This window comes from Xiphophorus couchianus, chromosome 13 (assembly GCF_001444195.1).
Source record: "Xiphophorus couchianus chromosome 13, X_couchianus-1.0, whole genome shotgun sequence".
In the NCBI taxonomy this organism is placed as follows: Eukaryota; Metazoa; Chordata; class Actinopteri; order Cyprinodontiformes; family Poeciliidae; genus Xiphophorus; species Xiphophorus couchianus.
Genome location: NC_040240.1, coordinates 903,922 through 922,174, shown reverse-complemented (window position 1 = coordinate 922,174; position 18,253 = coordinate 903,922). Strand labels below are relative to the sequence as shown.

Sequence of the window (18,253 nt, the reverse complement as noted above, 5' to 3'; positions counted from 1 at the left end):
CCTAAAACTCTTCAAACTTTTTGGATAGTGGAAGTTTAAAATGTTATTGGAGACATTGGAGATAAGAATGTTCATAGAAATTAAAATTTTTTCCTGTTTCTTGCTTGACTCAGGTCTGTAAAGGTCATATTGTTGTAGATTTATAGAAGTAGTGCTTCGTTCAGACGGAAGGAGGCCTTGACTCATCGTATCAATCAAAGGTAAAATAAAATGATCAGAACTGAACATTGCTAAAATGTCAGCAGTCCACAGTCATTCAGGAAGAAGTGTGTGCAATCTGACCATGGGGTACAATGAGATTTCTAGTTGAGATGTGGAAATTCTGTCTGCTGGGGGGAAAGGGTGCAGTAACAGAGTGCAGCTCAAATTCAGTTTTTAATCGGTCATATTCATGTGAAATATTTTCACACTTTGGTTCTTTTGCATAATATGATTGCTAAACCAGTCTGGGAAGCAAAGGGTGTATCAGATGCTTCCAGTCTGCTTCACACAAACACTGCAACTGGTGAACCAAATGGACTGAAGCCAGGTTAGAAGTCTGTATGTGGCTTTGGGCGGATTCAGTGGCTTAGTCGATGCTGTACAAATGTCTGTTACAGACGTAGGAGGATCTAGCAGTACCAGGTTTTCACATGTCTAATCAGTTTTGTAATAACTTCTTCATGTGTTTGTATTCACAGGTGAATGTCTATGTGCTGGGAAAAACCTTCATCGCGCTGGCCAAAGAACTTTGCATCAACGCTCCAGCTATAGGTATTGATTTTCACTTCATCCTCTTCATTTAGCATTCTCTGATTTTTTTAACAAGGCACTGTAGCTTCATACTGCTTGATGTGGTCACAACCACAAACATCAGCCTATGTTACAGAATAGATGGCACAAATTAGACCAGAAATGGGAAGTGGAGGAAAAAAGCTAATAAGAAACTTGTCTAAACTTGGTTTAACTTTTCCTTCTCTATAATAATATTCTATCAACGTTTCAATAAAATAACTGAGGTGAATGAACATTTCATCAATATTCTAATCAGAGATGCACAGGTGTTCTGATGGAGTAATCAATCTTTTCATTAAAATAGGTTGCAGTTCATTCCTCCTTACCCAGAGGGCACCATAACCCCTTGTTTGTCCCCACAACACAAAGATTAGCATCTGTTTACGTTATAACTTTAACATTTTATTATGAGGTGTGTAAGCATCCTTGGACAGAACACATCAGGTTTTTAACAGCATCAAGCTGCTAACAGTTAAATTGTATTTTACAAAAGAAAAATGTTTGTGAGGTCGTCCTGTGAAGTGCAAAGCCACCGTTAGTGAAGAGCTTTCCGCCTCTTCCTGTACGTCTACTCACAACCCTACATTAAGGTCGCTCCTTGTGGAATATTGCTGCTGTAACTGTAAGAACAACATTGTATTAAACTACGTCTTAAAGCAGTCTCTACTCACTCCAGGTTTGATTACTTAAGCACAGTATGAGTGTTGATTTCCACAGCAGATGCAGCCCTTCGACACAAGCAGCAGAGTAAATAACCTTTAATCAGCACTTAAATAATAATTAAAAAAAAACTTAAATTAAATAGAATATAACGGCTCCTGTTGCTTTTAAAATAGTCTCTGGAGGAACTACGCAGGCTAGTTAATGTGACGTTAACAGAATGTCTGAATGCTACATTAGCTTGAAGGCTAGAAGGCGGTGACAGCAGCTCAGGCGTAGAACACCAGCTCTGGGATCTGCCCTCCCTGCACTCCTGTCCCGTTGGTGCTGTCCGAGGAGCACTGGAACTGAAAAGTCACCTTCCCACATTGCACCTCCGTCATGCCCTCCTGACCGAAGTAGCTCAGCTCGTTCCCATCCAACACTGCGCTGACTGTGTAGAACGTGTCCTGCTCCACCTGGACGGGATGCTCGAACCACACGGGGAACGTGCTGCTGGAACCGTCCGACACGAACTTGGTGCGGTTCTGAGCCAGGGTTGCCCCCTGCCTCTTGAGCTCGATCTTCACGGCATACTCGGCCTTGCCGCCGCTCGACCCGTACAGTCCCAGTCCAGCGATGAAGATCCTCTTGTCCACGGCGAACTGGATGCTGTCGCATCGGCCCCGGTAGCGCCACTGGTTGCTGCGGTAGGCGGACGACTGGAAGCGGTGGCACTTCTGTGGGGACAGGCCCTTCCTCGGCGTCAAGGGGAAGTCCAACATGGGCTTCTTGGCCGCCGTGTACCACAGGAAGACGTTGTGCGTCTCCTCCAGGGTCAGGATGTCAGACTGCGCTGCTCCGTTGGCGAACTCCTCCACGCTCATGGTGGGAATTCGCACCAGGAACAGCGCCTTGCCCAGGACGTCTCTCTTGTTGCGTGTGGTGGGCCCCAGACCCTGCCTTTTGCATTCTGCCACAGCCCAGTTCATGACCGCGTTGAACACCACCACCTCGTCCGTGTTGAGCGTCTCCCTCTGCAGGATGATTTCCAGCGTCTGCAGGTCGATCTCGCAAAATCCCTCTGAGCGCAGCGCCAGCTCGGCCTGGGTGTCGATGACCTCCCAGCAGCGCTGCGTCAACTCCGGCTCCTCAAACAGCCGGCTCTGGGAGAGCAGTACACAGGCGTTTTTGGCCTCCAGGCTAGTCTCCAGGAAGGTGACGCAGGCCTTGGCCAATGCTGGGACGATGTACTTCTTGGCGGCGTACAGAGTGGCCAGCACCGTGTCTGCCTCCAGGTCAATCTCGTCGCTGTACAAGTATCTGGGAGCAGAAAAAATGTTACAAAATTAGGATTATAGAAGTGCTAAAAGATGCAAATCTTTCAGTGTCTAGCGATTCAATTCCAGCTTTCAACGTCATGATTCTATTCACAAAATATATAAAAAAAAAATATTTTCTTTAATTAAAAATATTTAATTAAAAAATTTTATATTTTTAATTTGGAAACCAATTCTTCTATTCAAACAATATTGAAATTCTGTTTAAATTATGTGACTGAGAGAATGTAAACTAGGGATGCACAATATATCGGCACTAACATCGGTATCTGCTTGATAAGTAAAACTGCACTGATATTAAGCAACTTCCCCTCGGGGTTCAATAAAATATGTCATATTTTATTAACAACCGATATTTATTTCCATCTTGTTGCTGTCTGTTTCTGGTCATTTTTTCTCTAAGGCTGTCAAAACGGTAGAGAAATATATATAATATCAGTAAATTTCGGTTATTGGCCATAACAGCAATATTATCATGTGTGTCGATATCGATCCCAATTTCCATATCGGTGCAACCCTACTGTAAACAAAAATAACATTTATTTAAAATGACTGTGTAACTTTCTACACTGTATTAAATTTCATCAGTTTATATTTAAACAAAAATTGGATTGTGCATCAAATTCTGTAACTTAGATTACCAGTATTTGATTAGATTAGCTATTTAGATGCTAAATAAATGGATCTAAATTAATTATAACAGAATAGTAAAGTTTATTCAAGTAATCATGAACTCATTCAGTATAAACAAAGTGAAATATTTCAAGCAGTTTTTATTTAATTTTTTTAAATTTCCTTTATTTAACCAGGTAAACCCCGTTGAGATCTAGATCTCATTTTCAAGAGGGACCTGGGCAGAAGTCTGCAATACACAGCAACCTGGTTACTGGTTGCTGGTAATTTTGATAATTATTGAAAACCAGAAAGTCAGAGTTTTTTTTTGTTTTTTAATCTAAATATTACTGTACATCAAACGAGTGAAAAATGATTACTACAGAAATGTGACAGATGAAGAGGACTGCTGACTTGGCAGTTGTCAAGCCACTTATACCCCCCACATAGAGGGTCAGCCAGACAAGATCAAACATGAAAAAAGCTGATTGTTCAGAGTCCTGTAAAAGGGATGCTAGAAAATGGTGGCCTGACTGAACTCCCTTAGAGAACGTATGGTGTGTTGCTAAGAGGAAGGTGAGACATCTGAGCCAACAACACAGGCGAGTTGAAAGCTGCCATTAGAGCTACCTGGGCTTTCTTACAGCCTCAGCAGTGTCACATTATCTCCATGGCACACTGATGCAATTATGCATAACAAAAAAAGGCCAGAAATTATGTGAATATACTCTGTATATTCTAGTTTGTTAAATACTGTTCTTTAGGCCAGATTGTCATGATGATCCTAAGTGATTAAGTTAAAGGAAACTGGACTTCTTTTCTTTTTCCTTGAAGACATTTCGCTTCTTATCCAAAATGCCTTTGCCTTTCTTTTGGATGAGAAGCAAAATGTCTTTAAAAAAAGAAAAAGACTCCATTTCCTTTTACTTGAGCAATTAGGGTCATCAGAATGAGCCAAAATAGTCAATCAAAACTACTTTACTATGTAAAAAGGGAAATGAAAGGTTCTGCTAGCTCACATCATCCAAGTATCTTGAAAGTGTTCTACAAACGATCTGCAGTGGCAGTCAGTATTACATTGAATCCAAACAGGCCTCTGACTGAAGAGTGTTGCTGAATGGCAGTCTCATGACACTAACACATTTCTGTGCCCTGGTGTGCTAAACCACTGCATTTGCTTTTACTGCTCCTCTTTAAATGTCTGTCTGACTGTATGGTTAGAAAGCCAGGATCAAAGAGACGTTGTAGTCGGCTAGGCGATCCTTGCCTAGATGTTTGAAATATATCACTCTGTATCAAGTGTCTTTATAAAATTAGTTTTACTTTTTCAATTATATTACAAAAATGTATTTAAAAGGGCAGAATTATGTGTTTTCCAGGCACATAGTGATGTTTATAGCACAATCAATTAACTGTTAACTTCAGTTCTTAAAAAAGAAAAAGAAAGTTTCTCTAACAACTGTTTGTCATAAACATTATGACAAACTGAAGCTTAAAAACTGAAACTCTGAGGAGGAGCTTCGTCTCGAAGGCGGAGCTAAGTCCATCCAGGGGTTTTGCAGAGCTGAATGGTTGCCATGGTAGATTAAAGGATTTCTCAAACATGCATGACAGAATCAACACTCCAGGTATTTTTTTGATGAGGGAATAGCATTATAACATGATGTAAATCTCAGTCAATTTTACATAATACTGCCCTTTGAAATGCATCAAATTTAAATGTATTTTTATGTAACTACAAAAATCAACATCGACAGGTGATACACTATTATTCAAAACTAAGCGCAAAAAAAAGCTACGTTAAATTAAGTTACGCAACTTCTGTTAATATGTGTCTGAAGATGAGAAAAGATGTCTGAGGATTTCTAAGGAGTGAGGAGAAGCCCAGCATTTCCAGAGCGCTATCGCTCTCCACTCCCAGACCTCTGGCGTTTTGCCTCCGCCTAGCTTCGTTCGGATGAGTAATGACGCGCTTTGAAGTGACGCTGACTGCGCTTTGTGATGTGGGCCTCTGCTCGGTCATGTGTGGCTTACTTCAGCAGAATTAGAAAAGCAGCAGGTTCCACATCTGGGATATGGATTTCCAACTCCTCCTCGGCTAAATCGCCGTAAAACATGGCGCAGAAGACGGAGCTTCCCACGGCCAGGACGTACTGGGAGGAAAACAGGAGACGCATTTATCACACCTGGCTTTTTATTGTTATTAAAGGCAACAAAGGAACAGAAATAGCTGTGAATCACACACACGGTTTTACCTTGTGAGCAGGTATTTTCTGTGACGCCCCCAGGGGCCCCACGATGAAGTGAATGTCAGCCATCAGCTCATTGTTAAACATCAAGGCATTCCTGAAAGACCAAGTTTCACAAGTGAGGCCCAGGATTGTATAACATCAGTTGCCGTCATGTTAGATACAGATGTTAGTTAGCCTCGTTGTTAAATTATGCACTTTCTGTTTCAAATGTATGCTTATATTTAAAGCAAAGATGCACCAACCAATCAGATCATTTTTTAAACAGCCAATCAGTGACTGTGGGTTCCAGTACTAAAAAAACAGATCATTTTCTCATTTATTCAATGCATCAAAACTAAGAAGTCCTCTTTTTTTGTCTTTAAATGTAAATCTTTAAATAACAGAAGTATTTCACATTGTTTGGAGAAACCCCACCACTTCCCCACCTGTTGCTTCTGAAAAAGAACAATGTTATAATATTATTGTTTCAGAAGTAGTTGGATTAATTGTTGCTTTGTTTTACACAAACGCATGTAAAAAAAAAAAAAAAAGTAGGGATGCACCAATCTGAAAATCTGGACCAATTTCAACACCCGATATTAATACTGTCGTGATAGCCGATATGTTATATACATTTTTCTACTCTTTCGACGTGTAAAAGCAACCGTATTGCCTACATCGATTCTCTGTTTTAGCTAAGCATCCCACAAACCTGTGCTGCTTCCCTGTCACATGACCAAACATCACAAGGCTAACCCTCCTTATACAGAATCTGATCTGACTACGATCCAAAACAAACTTCACATAAACACTTCCAAGTTGCTCTGACAACAACAACCTGTAGCGTTTTTTTGAGCTAGATTGGTAAACGTTGGCAGCCTTTAAGAGTTCAAGTAAGGAGGAATACACTCAGACTGATGTTTTGCTAGCCACAGTAGTCACTCAGAATTCAAAACTCTATAATTTTGTCTTTGCTTTAACATACGAGCAAAACCTTGTTTTAAAACGTGTCTCTTGTTGACATTGCCACATCACCTGTAATCCCCTAATAAACAAATCTGACATAATTATTAGAGCATAATAAAAACGGGAGTCCTGCTGTTATCTCTTTATTAAATACTTCAGGGTTCTGCAACCTTTACAATCTAAAGAACCATTTTTACCTTCAGTCCACAAAAATAAAAGATTTAGGGCCACAATTATTACCTGACCTTTTGAATTTATGGTAAATATATAAACAGGAAATCTGTTATTTTTAAAGACCAACCATTTTTAATACAAAGGAAAAACATAAAGATTATGGCTACACTTAAGATGATGATGTTTAGACATAGTTTCTAGTCTAATAAGAAAAATAGATGCAAATAAAAAGTAGACTGGCACTTTGTCATTCTGTTGTGAAATTTAAGTGTAATTATTTGATGCAACCCCCCCTAAAAAAAACAAACAAAAAAAAAACACTGCAACTATTTTTAAAAGTTCAGATATTAGCTTATAATATTTTTAGTCAAAGTGTTTAAGAGCCGTTGTGGACGGACCAAAGAGCCACTTGGCAGGTTGCAGACCTGTCTGGAGTACTTGAAGAGAAACTTTATTGTTACTCTGCTTTAAAACTGTAATACTGCTTCAAAAGTAAGGAGCCCAGAGCTCGGTTCAGAGCCCGGGATTAGCAGCGGGATCTACCTCTCTCTGAGTGTGGGGTGGCTGCATTGCCAGCTGGGTGGATCTACGTTGTTGTTGTTGATGTTCTGCTGGCTGGTCGGAGTGCTGGCCGCGCTGCCGCTGCTCAGGCCGCCGGTGTTGCCGCCGCTGTTCGCCAGGCACACCGCCTCCTTAGCCTTCTCCGCATCCGCCACCGTGGTGCCGTTGGCCAGGCTGGTGCTGTTGGGACCGGCGGCAGAGAACAACTCCGCAGCCATCTTCGTCGTCTTCTCCTCCTTCTGCTGCTTCTTCTTGGTGCTCGACAGGGATAAAGTCAGGATCTCATAACATGCCGGCAGCCTCCCCGGGAGCTTCTTGGACTTTTTCAGTGTTTCTGGAAGCAGTAGCAGATAAGTCAAACACCTCATGATCCGGCCATGATGGAACAAGCTACAGTCTGCCGTTGGCATCGGCACGAACGGCGGATCTCCGTGTTGATGCCCGGTGTACTGGCTCGGTTTTTCGGGACGTGCTGTACCAGTATGTCCTGAGTGGAGAATTTAGGGATTTTTTTTTATGCATTTAAAACGTCATCCAGGAATATAAACATCCGTCCAGGTCCGGACTAATGTTCCCCATCCGCTTCCATATAAACACTTTAGCTCCTTTTCTTTGGCGTTCAGCTCATCCTCACTTCCCTTCATTTGTTTTCCCTTTTCCAACGAGAGTAATCCGGACAGTCCTGCTTATTTCTCCGCCTTTCCTTTGCAGTAATCCTCACGGATTGTCCTCCGTGTTTTTCCGCGCAGCCGAACACCCAGCCTGCCGGGACGTCACGCCACATCCACGGCCATCCCAAATAAATGGGTATTAGTCGTGAGTTTTGGGGCTCTGCTCTATTTTTACTGCGTTTTTTTCTCCGTCCCGATCTCCTCTGACGCCCAGACTCGATGAGAACCAATCATATCAAGGCTTGGCGCTAACGTAAGAACTGCAGAAGTCCCTCCCCCTGCTTCCTCCGCAGAGTGCGTCACTGGTGGCGGGCGGGGTGGGAGGGTTCGGGGGCGGTCGGGTTCTCCTCTGGCGCCTCAGAGAGCTGAAGGACCAGGGGCGGAGGAAGAGGCAGCGCCCCCCGGGGCACACAAACATCCTCCAAGCCCAACCAGAATTAGATTGTTTCCACTAGTCCTCTGTTTCAGTGGCGGTTTTAGACCAGACTTGGGGGGAGAAATAGGAGCACGGGTGGGGTCATTTTTTCTTCACAGGGGCACGGAACAAAAGAATAGAAACTAAAAAAAAAATAAAAATTTTCCCCCCAAGTAACTTCAGAAACATTTTAATCCTACAACCCCTAATAATTTTCTTTCCCTTTTTTTAAAAAAATAGTTCAGATAATTTTGTTTCTGTCTTCATTTATTGTATCACTTTCTTTTGTTTTGTTTTTAAAAGAAAGGTGAATTAACTGACCACTTGATAGTTTCACAAGCCTGCCCTGTATGCTAACAGATGTGCTAGCAAAACATAATTAATTAATAATTAAAAGTTAAAACGAGGAATAAGACAATTTAGAATGGGAGTAAACAGAATCGGTTTGACTGAAAGGAGCAATTTAAGTTCTCTTTCTTAGAGGCATTAAGATAATGTCTGGGTAAAATTTATCCAGAGGAAGGAATTGTGCATTAGGGTAAACTGGTGTCTTTTTTTTTTTTTCTCTGCCTGGTCCAGTAAAACTTGCAGCACTGGTGCAGACGTAGCATTATTACATGATGATGAGGAGGAGGAACGAATCAGCCTCAATCTTATTACCAGCTGACTTAACACAGCTTTCCACTGCAGTCCTTTGTGAGAAAAGACGTTAAATTCAAACATATTTATGTCCGCTGTCATAGCTGGGCGAGATAAACTACTACTTCTGGCCAGAGAAAAAAAGATTGCTTCTCATTTTAGTTTCTCATTAAAATTGTGATTGCTGCATAATTTTCAGAGGCAGGAAGTAAAAAGAGCCCACAAGTAATTTAACCAGCAGCCATGCTATTGGTTGTAAAAGTAGAAAGTTAAAATTTTTATTAATCTTATATTTTTCTACTTTGACATGGCACAGTTGATATTCACATTAAAGATAACTTTACCCAGAGCAGCTGTTCTCAAAGTAGAGTAAAAAAAAAATCCCTTTGAGATTTCTTCTGCTTTTATTGTATCACACTTCCATAATTCATATATTAAAAAAACTATAAAGTCAGACATAACCTGAGTACACCTGTAGTTTTTCACATTGCACTCTTAACAGATTTATGTAATATATGTGATATCTTGAGGAAAAAGTAAAAGGACCGAAATGTCCTCAAGAGGACTGAAGCAATTAATCGGATTAATAAATCAATCACGTTTATTTGTATTGCACATTTCAGCAACAAGGCAGTTCAAAGTGCTTTCCATCATGAAACATAAAAATGCCATACAGTCACTAATTGTGAAATCAGTAACGGTACATTTTGTCAAGTACCATCATCACAATCAATACACGTTAAATATGTTGGTCAATGTTCCAGTGATGATGGTTCGAAGGCAACTCTAAACAGATGAGTGTTTAGCCTTTCGTTTTTTTTTCTTTTTTGGAACTCAGTGTTTCAGCTCTTTTTCAGTTTTCTGGAAATTTGTTCCAGATCTGTAGTCCATAGAAGCTGAATGCTGCTTCTTCATGCTTGGATTCTGGGGATGCAGAGTAGACTACTAATCGTCGTAAATTGAATATTGAAATAATTGTCAACTAATTTAGTAATCGATTAATTAACTTGAGTTAATTAACAGACTCAAAAAATGTCATTTTCTGAAAGAACAAGTAATCGAGTAATCTGTCTCTTCTTCTAACAATTACTCGAGTAATCAAATAAAATATTGGTAAACTTGTATCAATAATTGCTCACAAAAATCTGAAATTCTTTTCAATGTAATAACAAAAAAAAAGCTTGTTTTTTTTATTTAAACTGCGCATGCTCCAGTCTTTATTTATTCCTCTTCAGTCAAGTTAATAAACTCTCACTTTGCACAGCCTTTTTATAAGGCGTCCATGTGAGTGACGGGATCTTTAGGACCTATGTCACACACCGAAACAGATATTCCAGCTTTATGCACACCATGGTGCGCTCTGCTACCCATTTCTTTGGAACCGGAATAGTAGGAAAATTATTTTCCGGTTCGTCTATCAAGCTAAACATGGGCAGTCCGCTGTGTTCCGTCTCTGCTCCACATGTATATGTATACCCACTTCGCCGTCGTTTGCTCTGGGCCACCCACTAGGCAGGAGTTCATGGAGGACGTCCAATAAAGAAAGGCCATCTTATCACGGCAATCAGTTTATGACAAAACCCCAGACATTTTCATCAATCAATGAAATCCCAATGGACAACCCGGAAAGAACGTGAAAAGTGAACCTGTCCGGGGAAAAGAGGACATTTTCCCCAGACTATTAGGCTATTAATAGGCTATCTAATAGCACTTATGAGTTGTAAACAACTCATTGGCAGAAGTGAGAGCTTTGCGCATGCGCAACACAACAGAGTGCACTAAACAGTAAATGTAACAAAGTCTCAAGGAATTTCCTCTAGGCAAATTTCTCTAATTTGCCCAGAGAAAATTCAATAATGGAGGCTCTCCAATAATTCACTGAATTGTTGCAACCCTAAAATTAATTTGAATCGTGATATGTCAAGAGCAGCAAACTATAATTATTTTTTGTGTCCAAAAACTACAGAAATATTTATGAGGGTATTAGAATCTTTCAAAGTCCCAGTTGAGAAACATGTTTTTTTTTCTTTTTCCTACACAGACCCATGTCTTTATATACCCCGTTTCACCCAAATGCTGGAATTCGGCGAGAAGAGCCGTGAGGTCTCCATGACGGCACTGCGACTGGTTCAGCGGATGAAAAGGGACTGGATGCACACGGGAAGGCGGCCATCTGGACTCTGTGGAGCAGGTAACCACAACATGAGGCAGCGATAGAGAAGTACACTCTTTGCTGTGGAAAAGCTTTAGTTCCCCCCCACCCCCACACCCCCTCCAAAAGGGAACTTTATGTAGTAGCAGAAGCTGGAACATTTAAGGGAGGAAAGTAATTACTGCTCTGCTCTTAGTTCTCCAACAACAAAGTTGTCTTTAATGAGCTGCTTAAACCACAGGTCACCAGACGGCTTTGCAGAGGCCAGCAGTGTTCCTGATAGAAGAGACTCTCTCACTCCAGTAGAGATTTATTTGTTAGTAACTTTTTTTTTTACCCCTGATTTCATCCATTAAACACCTCTTAGTGGCACTGACTGGATCAACACACACAGTTTGTGGCAGCATAAAATGCTACCGGTTTGAGCAGCGTTTTCCTGAAGTAAGCAGCACTTCTGATACCAGGGTTATTGTGTGGTTTGCCAAGGCAATGAAACTAGATTTTTCAGTGTAATTAGTAAATGTATTCATCTCTCTGTCCACCCATCTGTTCACCCATTCATCCTTTTGTCAATCCTCCATCCACCTTTCTATTCAGCATCCATCTATTTACTCTTTGTTCATCCATTGTTTGTCTATGATTCTGCCATTTTTCATCTTCCATTTGTCCATTTTACAGCTGTTTATCAGTTTCTGAATTTCTGTAAATTCCATATTTGATGTGAAAATATCAGATAGAATTGTGTGGTGATATTTTTTATCTATAATCGTATTTATGAGTAAGAAAGGTCTAAAAACACTAGAATTTTCGGACTAAAAAAGTGAAATTTTGTCATGAAAAATGTCTGGAAATCTCCATGTTACTGTGCATCCTAAAGCTGCTGTCACATGGTTTTCTTTGTTGTCATATTTGCTGGTGGGTTCAAAAGCAACTGTTCCATAGGTGTGAATGTGAGGAAATGAAGGAAGTTGTTTGTGGATTTCACACACGAAGCCAACACAACACGGCTTTGTGTGTTGGTTTTGATAAGCTGCTACGGTAAAACTAAATGGAAAAACAAAACAGTTTGCCTCCAAGTGGTCAAATAAATGTTAGTAAGTTGACAGTAAGTTTTCATTCACACGATTAACTGGAACTGCAAAAACATGTTGCCATCCAAATGATCAACCAGGACATGTCATGTCAACGATAAAACTATCTAGTGTTAGCCTGCCGTGTCTTTAAACGCCTCCCTCTGCAGCCATCAGGAGTGGAAAGAAATTCATGTTTACTCACCTGTTTTAGCTGAGTACCTAGTCTGGTCAGGATTCAAAAATAAATGTCAAAGCTGTGCATGTTTTTAGTTTTGTTTTGTTATATTACTCTCTGAGCAAACAAATTATTTGTCACTGAAATTAAAAAATACATATATTGATCATCGTTATTGGTGCACAAGATAGGACTGTATAAAACCATTGTGGATTGGGGTGGAGTAGGCCAGGTTCAGAGGCTATTATTTCTTAAAGGCGTAGTATCATGTAAAATTGACTTTTTGGGGCTTTACATCATGTTATACGCTGTTATTCCCTCATCAAAAACATTCCTGGAGTGTTGATTTGAATCTTTCATCCATGTTTGAGAAATCCTTTAATCTCCTGTGGCAACTATTCAGCTGTGCAAAATTTGCCTTTGAGGCGGAGCTCCTCCTCTGAGCTGCAGTTTCCAAGCTTCCACCTCACAGAGCAGTCCCCCAGACCCCCACCATGACTGCCCCAATCAGCTCCTTCAGACTAGCCAGCAGCAACACCTGGTGGAACTGCACATCCGCTGAGCTCATTATATGAGCTACTTCTCAGTGCAATTAGAGGTCTGCCGATCCATCAGCCACCGATGATAATTGGCCGATTTCCATGAAAAAGTGTATGATCGGTGATCGCCGATCACGGTCTCTTGGTACCGATCGCCAGCCTGAGTGTGCAGCTCATCTCCTCTCTCCTTCACGCTGCGCAAGCGTGCGGCAACAAATCCTCGTGTGGAACTTTAACACTCTGAATGAATGGGGAAGTTTGCGTGTTGCGGCGGAAAATTACCTCGGGAGTGAAGCATGTCATAATGCATCAACAAAACGAATATAATATGGCATTTAAAAAAACAAGCAGTTGACGAAGTTCGGCTATATCGAGGCTTAATGCAGGAACAAAATGACATCCGGAGCAGCAGATAAAGCAGCGCTCAACTACCAACACTCACCCGGATTAGCATCACTGTCAGAAAGCTAAACGAATAAACTGAAAAATAATTCAAATCTTCGAGCAAGCGGTGATCTCGCTCTTGGATCGCCGCTATGCACTACTGGTAGTAATATTTCACAGACGGAGCGTCGCTCAACCTCGATCCAGCAGTGAACTCCCACACTGAACGTCTGCTTAAAGCTGCAGCATGTAACTTGAGCAAAAAAAAAAAAAGATTTTAGATATGCATTAAAACTTTCGCCGTCCTAACATAAAACAGATAATCTCTGACAAATAATCGATCTCCTCTACCTCCTCCCTGTGTTCTGCAGAATTACTCAGCTCAGTCAGAAACAGCCAATCAGAACCAGCATTAATCAGCTAGCCATGCTATCAGGAAGTTATGATTTAGTAACTCAGGATTGTTTATTTTAATGCAACCTGTATTTGACTTTGAATGTCTCCTTTATTACTTGACATTATTTGATGTAGACAGATTTATTTGACTAATAATTTATGGTAATAAGAGCCTTACTGTTAAATATTATTTTACTGATTTCAGGTTTTTCAGTTGTCCTTTTGACTGAATAGCTGCTGTATTGTGCCTGCAAGTATTTTGCATGTTCAGGTCTAAATTAGGGGATTTTATTGCCAGATAATTTTAAAATTTTGCCAGATCACTTAGTTTCATTTCTACCTAAAGCGGAAAATTAACAGTCAATCAAGGCAATCGGCAAAGATCAGTGATCGGCAGAAATCGGCCTTATGGGTGAACGGTATCGGAATTGGCAGCAAAGAACCTGATCGGAGCATCCCTAAGTGCAATGCATGTAAAACATTGTAAAAGGGTTAACAGAGGAGCCATGTTGTGATAACTTCCTGAAGGCAGGAGCTTCTTGAAAGAGACAGAAGCCCAATTTCAAAGAGTAATATAAAAATGTTTTTAAAGTGTTGATTTAGATATGTAGCATTTTTATAATAACTGAAGTTAACATAGTTAAATGGAAAACGTATAATAATACTCCCCCTTTAAGGCTCAATGCAGCCTGAGTCTCCTGTCCTTTAGACCTTTACTGGATGGTTAGCTGTCTGAAATTTAGGGTCCTTATCTGGAATTTTCTTTTCTTTTACAAGAACAGTTTCGTAACTTTCATGTGACTCGGGAGGCAGAGTGGAGTCTCCAGGTTGTTTGTCACCATCAGTGGTAAATAATACTGGGAAGGGAAATCTATTGGTACATCAGCCCTCCAAGAAGTTTATTCACCAGCCACCTCTGGGTGACTGTTTGAAAGAACCATGCAGAGGGACAATTAGGCAGAGGAGAGAGTTTGAGGTAAGGAGGTGAGGAGTCGCCCCGACTATGGAAACCTGATGAGAGAAGTCGTTAGTAGAAAGCGCCCGCAGAGAGGAGGTGGTGGAGAGTTGCTCTGACTCAGCAAAAAGAGAGGAACTAAAGCACAATTTACTGGAACGCTCAATAACTAGGGACGTAAGAAGAAAAATGGAAGGAAGGTTTCTCTTATAAGGATTCAAATGAACAGGAGGAAAATGACAAAAATGTTCACAATAATATATTTCTCAAACAGCAAAATAACATGAAGAATTACATTAGTTAAAAGCACAAGGTCTGTTTAGTCACTTACTTTGTCAGCAGCTAGCGAAATTGGACTCAAAACTGTGAAATGTGCCAAACTAATGTATGGTTGTCAGGGGCGTCACCATGTTTTTAGGACGAGGGGGGTTTATCCCCCCGAAGATGATCAGGATGTGAGAAAATGTAGCTGACGAGTAAAAAAGTTTTCAAACAGCAACAAAAATAGACAAGTTCCACTTTAAAAATGTGTTCATGGTTATAGAAACTTCTTCCACTACAGAATATGACTGTAAACAGTTAAAAAACATTATAATATAAATGTTTTTTTAGCAAGCATTGCTAAGGTAACTATAATTTTCTGTTGCTCTACACCTGAAATTGTACCCTTTGAAGAACATTTGTGCAAACTTTCATGTTGCTATCACTTCTGACAGATTTATGATCACATTTGAGTAAAAAAAATTATATGTGATCATTTATTTAAGGTCATATTCTAGCTACATTGCATTGAATTTTTTCGCAGATTTTTGTAAAAAAACAAAAAAAAAGTGATGGGAGAAAAACAACCCAATTATTTAAGCGAGTTCGAGAATATCTTATGGCGGCTTCAGTCCCACTAAAATAGCCCTATTATCTCCACTGATGACTACCTGGATGTATAACTCTGAGCAGACTACCTTCTATTAAAATTGAAGTGTAAAGATGTGCGTTTTTCTGTGTTCATTTAGGTTTCTGTGTCAGTTGAGTTTTAGTGTAGGGTAGACAGGACTACCCTTCAATGATCCCAGCTGTGTCTAGATCCCTTGATTACCCCCTGTGTATTTATACCCACATGTGTTTCTTGTTCCCTGTCAGGTCTTTGTCTAAACTGACTAGTTGTCTCGTGTCTGCTGTCGGTCTATTACTGTTTACCAGTTGCTACCAGAGACTAGCTCCTAGCTTTTGCTCCTCTGCCTGGATTTTTGGACATGAAGAGAATAAACTAATGACATCAGAAATAACCAAAACACTGTAAAAAATCACAGCTATGAACATAAAATTAATCAAGGAATTGAAAGGGCAAGAAGGCGCTTAGCAAAATCACAGAAGTCGTAGCAACATTTATCAGATGAGCCTTAGCACTATGCTAACCAGAGTAACAGAAGCATCAAGTAAACCACAGCAACTTTCATAACTGATAATCATCAACGACCTGATACCAGCTGATGAACATTTTGAAAAAGTAAGCAGCGGAAAAGAGCAGGTCAATATAGAAGCTAAAGCTAATAAAACACGCTGAAGAACATAAGTTGTAGCTCACCGGCCATCTGTAAAATCCTCTGCATTGTCATTCAAGCAGGAGAATTCGGTGCAAGCTTTCCCTAGACTGCTGTATTTGCCATAAAGACTTTATCACTATAGTGACGCAAAACATACTGGCATATCAAGGGCAAAATTCTGAGCGCTCAAAGACATTAAATGATGCTGATTGGCTAAATGACTATCATTTTTACCGTAGCAACCACATGTGATTAGCTTCATTCCATTAGCAGCCAGGATTCTGTCAGACTGTTGAATTAGACTTATTTTATTGAGTGAAAGTAAGTTGGTGGAAATTCTATCTAAATAACACACATACACTTTTAATCATGTTTATAGATCAATTTTAGATCCCCAAGGTCGACGCCACAGCGCCTCCTATGGACCAACCTGTACTGCAGTCGCCACCAGCCTACAATATATTTCTCTTAGCTTATTTCTGCTGCAGCTCAAATCAGATCTCCTCCTTTCCAGTCCTCCAGGGAACTCGTTGACCGGATCCAGAATTTTGTTTTATAAATCATTGTTTATTCAATAAATCATGTGAACTTTTTTTTATTTTACCATTGCTGATTTGCTCCAGTCACAATAAACCTCAACATGACATCTTGATACATCAGCTGTTTGGCTGCACGTAGTTCAGTTTATTTTGTTTATTCTTGTGTGTACAGTAATACACTTTAATCATTGAGGCATGAAAAATAATTAAGACAGTGGAGTTTAAATTGAAATGTCGTCAGAAGACATTTTACAGTGGAAACTTGTGCCAGTTTGGATGATGTGTTGTTCCATAATCATGCATTGAGATCCTTAACATGACAAACAGGATCAGTGACAAACGGCAGAGTCTAGCACAAGCCAGAAACATTTGCTTTGCCTTAGAGGTGGACAGAGGAACTGGACACATGAGAGCTGAAAGGAAGCTTCCTGAAGGCCTATGATTTACCGCTGATTGATTGGTTGCAGGCACAATTAATTGTTAAAGAAATCATCTGTTTCATTTTTGGTTTCAATCTGCAGTTGATCCCTTATTATACTAAATATCTTGATTGTTGTTTCTCCTGCTGTATATTTAGCAATCATAAGGAAGCAGTAGACAAGTAGAAATCTTTAATGTGTGTGTGTATATTTAGAAATATAACTGCATTGATAGTTTGTAACAAGATGTAGAGGTTCAAAACTAGCACAGATCACATATCCCCCCAAAATGGAGCGTGTCTCTTCCCCTCCAAACTTTAGGATGGACTTAGAAATTTTTCTAGGTTTCATGCCTCTTGTGAGGTACAAACCCACCAGTGGACAGGAGCATTCCACCATTCCCATCCCAGCCAAAAGTGCTGGGATGGGAACTTCAAGCTGACAGTCCTCCCTGTTGGGCTGGAGGTCTAGAGTTTGACATTTTCCAAGCATAAAAACCTTTTTGCAAAATTGAGGAAGTTATTTCAAATTTTGCCGTGTCCATCAGAATTTTGTCATGCAATACTTCAAAATGCGCATAAAAAAACATCGATGGAAACACGGCTAACAATGACCTGGCTGGAAACTCGCGCCGAGTTCATGGTATGTTTTTAGTTGCTGACATTCTGACAGTATTCTAGGCAACCAATTTTAAAACTTTCTTACACAGGAAAGGCATAAAGCAAAGTCAAGCACAAAATGCCTTTACCAGCCATGGTTTTAGTATTACAGAAAAATATCGCAAACAATACAGTGCAAAGAAAACTAGTGTTTGATGACTGGCCTATGATGACGATTGGCTTTAGGTTTTAGCGGTAATGGTTTTAGAACTGTGCTCAGAGATAAAGTTGGATATGAAATGGCACATGATGAGCTGTGCTGGGTTTCAAGTAACGGAGGGAACTGGGAGAGAGAGCACATTTCTACTTACTCACCACAAGATGAATATGTTTATGGTACCAAAACCATCTTCATTTTGTAATTGCGGCACTTATATGGGGTGTGTAAATGCAGCTGAC

General features: G+C 40.3%; 2 protein-coding genes across 2 annotated transcripts in view; one reads left to right on the top strand and one right to left on the bottom strand.

Moving 5' to 3' along the window:
* The window catches only part of brf1a (BRF1 general transcription factor IIIB subunit a), a 79,713-nt gene that overhangs the window by 28,966 nt on the left and 32,494 nt on the right, over positions 1-18,253 (top strand). The window contains exons 6-7 of the mRNA XM_028035403.1: positions 681-753; positions 11,064-11,213. Coding sequence (XP_027891204.1) covers positions 681-753; positions 11,064-11,213 — 223 coding nt within the window. The remainder of the gene's footprint in view (positions 1-680; positions 754-11,063; positions 11,214-18,253) is intronic.
* LOC114155497 (BTB/POZ domain-containing protein 6-B-like) lies at positions 1,155-8,211 on the bottom strand. Its single transcript, XM_028035407.1, has 4 exons — positions 7,280-8,211; positions 5,621-5,711; positions 5,400-5,518; positions 1,155-2,736 (listed from the first exon to the last, which is right to left on the bottom strand). Exons 1-4 carry the CDS (start codon positions 7,705-7,707, stop codon positions 1,704-1,706), a joined length of 1,671 nt encoding a protein of 556 aa, XP_027891208.1. The 5' UTR covers positions 7,708-8,211; the 3' UTR covers positions 1,155-1,703.